This window comes from Stigmatopora argus, chromosome 17 (genome assembly GCF_051989625.1).
Source record: "Stigmatopora argus isolate UIUO_Sarg chromosome 17, RoL_Sarg_1.0, whole genome shotgun sequence".
NCBI lineage: Eukaryota > Metazoa > Chordata > Actinopteri > Syngnathiformes > Syngnathidae > Stigmatopora > Stigmatopora argus.
The window spans coordinates 1,724,536-1,732,736 of NC_135403.1; the positions used below are offsets into that span (position 1 = coordinate 1,724,536).

Genomic DNA, 8,201 nt, shown 5'->3' on the forward strand with positions numbered 1-8,201 from the left:
ATTTCTGCCAGTGTTATTCATTTCTTTTCTTAGCGTTATGTCTTATCTTTTGTTGCACGACAGAACAACAGAAATGCTTTAAAAAAATCACATTTCATATTCTTTTTTTAAAGGTATAGTTACTTTCTTAATTGAATGAGTATTTGAATTTATTCACTTATTCACAAGTTTGAAGTTTCAAATTTGAAATACAAAACATGGTAGTTACCATGATAATTTTCTATCGACTGATTTTTATTAAAATGTTTTTTTATCATGCTAACAATTTTTGTCATATCGCCCCAGCCTACTTTGATGCTTCCTTTATATTTCAAAGAAAGACTTACTTACAATGGCCTGGTTTGGTCCCTTTTTATCAGGACAATATAATCCGCTTGCCTTAACTGTTTTATCTTCACTCAGACCAGCTATATCAACATTTTGGTCTAGATCAGGGGTCTCAAACTTGCGGCCCGCGGGCCAACTGCGGCCCTCGGGACGATAATTTGCGGCCCCCGTCTTAATATGAAAGATCGATTTTTTTATTTTTTATTTTTATTTTTTATTTTTTATTTTTTTATTTTTTTTACCCCTTTCCCCATGATGGCGCCGTTTAAGTGGCAGCCAGTGGCAGTAGCTCTGTCCACTCATGTTTTTCTTGTTTTACAGCATGTTTTACATGAAAAACTAGAGGGAACATTGACATGCACCTGCTTGTGGCAGGTGTGATACTGGTGTGCCGATAGCGAGCAATGATGATGTCGTGACCGGATGATTCGCCTAAAGACGTTTCGCCGACGGACGTTTGACAGACGGACAGGTCGTACTAGTATTTGTTAGTTTAATGATTAAATACAAATACTAGTATTTGTATTTAATCATTAAACGCTGTTTTCAGCTGGATTTGACCGAATTTGAGAGCATTTTGAGCCGTTTGGCGAATGGACGTCTATAGACGTTTTTTTGCCTCCATCGCGATATCATCCAGTATTTGTATTTAATCATTAAATGCTGTTTTAGGATGGATTTGACCCGATTGCTGTCATTTTACGGCTCGGTTCTGCTACATCTGCCTGCCCAAGAGTGCTTATTCCCGGACTGCCATTGATGGTAGACGAACATTGATTTTTACTATAATTTGGACAACACCGGCGGCAGGCCGGATTAAAAATCCTAACGGGCCGTATATGGCCCGCGGGCCGAGGTTGAAAAACTTGTACACACACGATCCGGCGGGGCGAGCGTTCGAATCCCGTTTCGGCGAAACCTCCGTTCGGCCGAATGAACGTTCGGTGGAACGTCCATTCGGCGACCTGCCCGTCTGTCAAACGTCCGTCGGCGAAACGTCTTTAGGCGAATCATCCGAGTACCGATGATGTCGCTCACACTGGTACTCAGTGCGCTCAGGGAGGTTGTCTTTCTGCTCAGACCAACAAAAAATTTGAGGGAACTTTGGTTCGGAGCTGAATGAACCAATCACGGTGAGGTATACGGCTCTGGAGGGCGGGACATCGGCCGGGCTGTCCAGTGCCTCGCTCACTCACTCATTCATTCCTCCAATCAGCTGGGCGGAGGAGAAGCCGTGAGGCCGATCACTCCGCTCGGCGCGCACACTCCTCCGCTGCTCTCAGCATAGAACTTAATGAGGCGCTATGATCCGTGATCCAGCCTGTGTCAGTGTCTGTAGCCATCTCCGCGATTGAAACGGAGAGCGAAAGTGCACATGCGCCACAAACCCGCGCGACTGAATGTGAAAGATCAACCCGAGACTCATTCCAAGTGGAAAAACATATTACAGAGCCCCAGAGATGTCTCTTTCAAAGCCTGCCGTGAAGAGAAAGGTCGGTGATGAGCACAGACAGTTTCAAGAAAAGTGGGGAGTGCAATATTTCTTTGTTGAACACAGGGGCACCCCGACGTGTCTCATTTACACTGAAAAAGTTGCGGTGCACAAGGAATACAATTTGAAACGTAATTGTACTACGAGACATGCTGAGGAGTACGAAAAATACCAGGGAGATGAGAGAGCCAACCAGGTTGCCAGTCTTAAAACACGTCTTCTGAGGCAACAGGATCTCTTCAAGAAGGCTACCAAAGACAGTAATGCAGCAGTCAAAGCTAGCTACGCCGTTTGTGAGTTGATTGATCCTGTGCTAAGTGATCCCAAATGGCTCATGGACTTGGCTTTTCTTGTTGATATCACACATGAGCTTAATGTACTGAACAAGAAGCTACAAGGCCAGGGGCAACTTGTCAGTGCTGCCTATGACAACGTGAGAGCATTCTGCACTAAACTTGTGTTATGGAAAGCCCAGCTCTCTCAGACAAACCTTTGCCATTTCCCAGCATGCAAGGCTCTCGTGGATGCAGGCACACCATTCAGTGGTGAGAAGTATGTTGAGGCCATTTCGAAGCTACAGGAGGAATTTGATCACAGATTTGCAGACTTCAAGACACACAAAGCCACATTTCAAATTTTTGCGGACCCCTTCTCCTTTGATGTGCAAGATGCCCCTCCTGAGCTTCAAATGGAGCTCATTGACCTGCAGTGCAACTCTGCACTCAAAGCCAAGTTCAGGGAGGTGAGTGGAGAAGCAGACAAGCTTGGGCAATTTTTGAGAGAGTTGACCCCCAGCTTCCCTAAACTTTCCCGAAGGTTCAAGCGGACCATGTGCCTTTTTGGGAGCACATACTTGTGTGAGAAGCTCTTCTCCACCTTGAACTTCAATAAGTCCAAGTACAGGTCCAGACTTACTGATGAGCATCTTCAAGCTCTACTGAGGGTCTCCACTGCTTCCTCCCTCAAAACAAATGTGACTATGTGAGAAAAAGCGCTGCCAGGTCTCTAGCAGCAAGGAGTAGGCAAGAGAAGCCGTGTTCAGAATATTTCATGTTCAATGTTCCATTCAAGTTCAGAAAGTTAAAGGTTAAAGAGCTGTTAATACAGACATTTGAAACGGAATAAAAATAATTCATTTTCTCTACTTAGCCAGCCAGTGTATATCTACTGTATGCTCATTAGTATTATTTGGTTTTGTATTACTGATTGATTTATTTTTTATTCATCTTTAAGTTAATTTATTTAATTCATTATTTTTTGTTAAAAAATAAAGATATTTGATAACGTTGGAATGTTTTATCAGTGCTTTTCTTTTGGAAATCCGGATGCGGCCCAGTCTCACCCAGACTCGGCCTCTAGCGGCCCCCAGGTAAATTGAGTTCGAGACCCCTGGTCTAGATGGACAAAGAAATCCTAATTTTGTTGAACGTTTTTTGTCATGTCTTATTGACAACCAAATGCATGACAAACTTTTGAAGGTTAATAATATTTCTTCAGTTTGTAAAAAGTAACATTCAACAGAAAGAAAATGAGACGGTATAGTTTTATCTTTGCTAACTCAACAAAACCAACAGGTATGGTAATTGGCATTTTTGGCCTTCATACGTAATATGGTCTAATATGGTCAATTCATGTTCTATACAGGATTACAACATTGGTGAAGATGAGGCAAATGGAATATCCTTTTCAGCAAGTTCATTTTCCGCTTATCCAAGTTTGGGTCGCATGGGCAGCAGCTTCAGCAGGGAAACCCAGACTTCCCTCTCCCCAGCCACTTCATCCAGCTCTTGTGGGCGGTTCCAAAGGCATGGGCAGCAGGTTCAGCAGGGAAACCCAGACTTCCCTCTCCCCAGCCACTTCATCCAGCTCTTGTGGGCGGTTCCAAAGGCATTCCCGGTCCACCGTGGCCTCCTCCTTGTGAGACGTGTACGGAACACCTCACCAGGTAGGCATCCAGGAGGCATCCTAATCAGATGGCGGAGCCATCTCATCTGGCTCCTCTCAATGCAGAGGAGCATTGGGTCTACTCCGAGCCCCTCCCGGATGACTAAGCTTCTCGCCTTATCTCTAAGGGAGAGTCAGGACATCCTATGGAGAAAGCTAATTTCAGCTACTTGTATCCGGGATCTTGTTTTATCGGTCACGACACACACGTCCGGACCTTAGATGATGATAGGAACATCGATCGACCTTTTTCATCACGAATGACCGATGCAGATTGCACATCATGGGCAGATGCCGCACCGATCCGCCGGTCAATCTCCTGCTTTATTTTTCTCTCACTGGTGAATAAAAACTCCTTCACTTGGAAGAACCTCATCCCTGACCTGGAGACGGCATGCCACATTTTGCTGACAGCACCATGGGCTCAGATTTGGAGATGCAGATTCTCATTCCTACTACTTCACACACTGTTGCGTACGTTCCAGTGAGAGTTGGAGATCGCGGCCTGATGAAGCTAACAGAATTCCAATCGTCTGCAAAAAGCAGCGATGCAATACTGAGGCCACCAAACCGGACCCCCTTAACGCCACGGCTGCACCTCGGTGTTCTGCCCATAAAAGTTACGAACAGAATCGGTGACACAGCCTTGGCGGAGTCAAACTGCCACTCGAAACGGATCCAACTTACTACCATATCCGAGGACCCAACTAGGACACTAGGGATTACGTTACTGCGCACTCCTGGAGTACCCCCCACAAGAATTCTCGGGAAACAGGTCGAGCGCATTCTCCAAGGCCACAAAGCACATGTAGAATGGTGATTGAAGTTGTTATATCCGATCGTATTCTTCCTCGTCTGGTCGTTTATTTTAACCCTTTGTAAGAAGGTTGAGTCTCAATTGAAACACTTTCACCTTTTTTGCATATGGAGACAATAAAACCATTATAAAAGTGGTCCCTATGGTTAATTGCATTGCTCCCTGAGCAATAATCCTTCTAATCAATATTGGAGTGGTCTTGTTCATTTTGTTTCTTACGTCAGAAAGTTGTTCTCACCTGTCTCCTCAAACATTTCAACTGAGAGAACCTTCTTACAGTGCAAAAGGTGGATCCACATCCTCCTCTCAGCTATTTTCATGTCTGTTGGTTGGTCAGCAACACTTGGTATAGACGTTCCCACTTTGGGTCGTGCTAGTACTTTTTTATGCTGTAGGTTGAGCACCCAGGCTCCAGGCTCCTGGCAATGTCCAGTCCGTTTCCTGTTGAGAAGCACTGTCTCCTTCTGCTAACCCAAAATCAATGCGTTTCCCCAAAGGTTTTTTTAATGTAGTCAGCAAGATTAGCCTCATCATCCAGTTCCAATCGTGCAGTGAATAATGGCAATTTGTATGGTCTACCAAATAGGATTTTCATATGTTGTCCGGTTGGACTCGTTATGTAGGCGCAATGATTTCATAACGAAATATGGAACCTTTTGCCAGTCAATTATTTTGTTAACAAAATTTGGGTGCCATTATCACAATGAATCAATGGTACTTTGGAATTCCATATCGTGCACTGATATGCCGAGCACAGGCAAAAATGCTCTGCAAAAATTTCCGCAAACAACTTAAACCCATAAGTTGTGTAGTGGCACAACTGGTAGGCCACCATCCCCCCTGTCGAGACATGGGACTTCCCATGACTCAATATGGCAGCTCACCCAAGTAAACTTATTTATTTTTTTCCTCAGCGCTTCCAAATTCCCCATTTCGCAGAGCAGGTTATTTGTTTCTCCACGTCAAGTTTCAAATTTGTAGTACTGCTGCTGCTATTTCGTTAAAATATTCATTTGATTAATTTTTTTTCTTGTTTTTTCTCTTGTCGCCGCCATCCCTGAAAAGGGCTTATTGGCAATTTTTTTCAACTAAAAAAGAGTTTCCGCAATTAGATAAATTTGTAAAAAGTATGACAATGCTTTTCCGTCATACATTTCACTCCTTCGTCTAGTAATTTTTTACTTTTCTCTGAAACAAAACAACTCCCTTTGCTTTCTCAGCCGCCTCACCCTTATCAACATTCTCACTCTCCCTCTGCTCACCTTTCTTTGCATTCTCATCGTGCCCTGTCGTTGCCATTCACAACCAAAAATTAGTATCATCATATCCATCTTTCTCCATTTTATATAATCACCCCTTCATTTAGTGCGAATTTTATCCTGCAGGTCTACTATTTTATGTATATTAAGCTGACCAGCAAACCCATGTGTTTAACCTTTTGAAGCGCTTTGATTCTCAACAAATTTCCAGACCTCACACACCAGACGCTGTTTCGGATCGTCTTCAATAGCCACCTTGCTATTCGATCTCCCCATTTTGAAACAGCTGTGTAATCAGGACAGAAATTTCCCTGTTATTTTCTATTTTTTCTTTCCCCCTTCGTTTGTTTTTCTCTAGGTTATCACCACATGCAACACACAATCATACACTCAAGTACTGACTGGCTTAGGTACAGGACAAATGATACTCTTACAGACTAATACTCTGTCTCTTTACCTGTTAGTGACTAGTATTTACAGGGTTTTATCTCACTCATTTGGACCCCCCCACAAATGGACCTTCATATAAATGATGCACCCGAACTCACACATCCTCCTACGAATGTTTAACTGAGCTCCCACATTCATATGGACTTACCAGAGATGTCTTCAATCTTGTGATCCCAGGTGCTCAGTCGAGGTCCAGTCCGCAAAAGGGTCTTAAATGCCGTGGTCATGGTCCTTCCCAGATTGCCGACTCAGCGCCTGTATTACTTCGGTATATTGACTCCCAGGATCGAAGGACCAATATGATAGGTTCACCAATAGGCATTCCCAAATGCATGCACAAATAAAGAGAAAAGACAGTCTTATGGATTTTTCTTGCAAGAAGAAGCGGACCGATGAGGTCAAGTCCCCGCTTCGTTCTGCCTTCACACGCTTCTCTTGTTTATTAACTTCAAGGACCCTAGTTACAATGGACGTCTCAACTCTCAAGGGAGGGGTGGGAAACAAGTGAGACGTTAATATAGTCAAAACAGATGAAGGTTTCATAGTCATGTGCATCTTAAGGTGTTTTGAATCTTCTTTGTTTAGTTCACTCCAAGCAGTCCAAGGTCCAAGGCGTTTTGGTGTTTAATCTACCTAAAGTTCTCAGGAGCAAAGCATTTACGTCGTTGCAAGCAACCATATAATAATATGAAACTAAGTTTAATAGTAAATCAAAGCATATAGTTCATTGCAAGCAAATGTATAATCATGTGAAACTAATAATAACGAGCAAAGTTTAAGAGTAAAGCAAAGCATTCTTCTTTGCAAGCAAATATATAATAATGTAAAACTAATAATCCTAACATGTATTTTGTCGCTTTGTTTTTTTCTCCTCAGCCTCTATGGCAGACACATGCAGGCGAACCCAGAACCTCCTAAGAAGAGCAACGACAAGAGTAAGAAGATCAGCCGAAAACCACTGGCTACCAAAAACAGATAAAAACAATAAATTAATGTTAATGTTGTATTAATTAAAGGAGGTATATGTAAGAATTGTAATTCAATTATTCATATGATAGGCCCAATATATATAGAGATGACTGAAACTTTTTTTTATTTTTGCAAATATCCCAGTTCTAAAAAAGTAATATTACCTATTTTACCTATATTACCTTATTTTGAGATTGTTAGCACGGAAAACCTTTTGTTGTGATTCTGGTTACAGCAGATGTACGGCCCATCACCAATCAGCCAATTAAAAGATTTATTCGGCGTCTGGATACAGGTTGCTAGAACTCATTAATCTGTGGCTACTTATACAAAGTCTGAATTAATGTCGTGCGTCAGCACGGCCCCAAAAAATATTTACGGATCTCAAATGAGTCATAACAAATTCAGAAATAAAGCAAGGATATGCATTGGAAATGTATTTGATCAATGGAGACTTTTGAAAACGAATAAACAAGTGTGGACAAATGCTGAAGTTACATGATTTCACCGCAACAGGTTGAGTTTTCCTATATTACTTTCAAACATGGTAAATTTAATTTTTTGAAATATGAACACATTTGTCATGCTTTTCCAAATATACATTACCCATGTACCACTGTTGGTAAGTTATTAAATTAAAATGGTTTGAGGAATAAAATCGTCTTTGTGAATGCTGTCAATGGATTACGTTTTGGGGGATATGAAAGGAAATCGGTGTACCCAGAGAAAGCTGGGTACAGGGCACTGCCATCTAAACCATTTTACCTAGGTCCCGGGCAGCCACCTTACCTAGGGCGCTGCTGTCTAAACCTAGTTAAACGTGTTCTGACTGGCCAGACGCGAGTAGCCTTGATTTTGAAATAAAACAAAATTCCACTTTGGTTTGTTTTCATTGTATTTCTAGTTCGAAAGTGACAACTATTGGAGTAATATGAACCATTGA

At 42.3% G+C, this 8,201-nt stretch overlaps 1 protein-coding gene across 1 annotated transcript in view; it reads left to right on the plus strand.

Moving 5' to 3' along the window:
* The window catches only part of rsu1 (Ras suppressor protein 1), a 56,173-nt gene extending 48,428 nt beyond the window's left edge, over positions 1–7,745 (plus strand). Inside the window, exon 9 of the mRNA XM_077623844.1 lies at positions 7,166–7,745. Coding sequence (XP_077479970.1) covers positions 7,166–7,268 — 103 coding nt within the window. The 3' untranslated portion in view covers positions 7,269–7,745. The remainder of the gene's footprint in view (positions 1–7,165) is intronic.
* Positions 7,746–8,201: the final 456 nt, after the last annotated feature.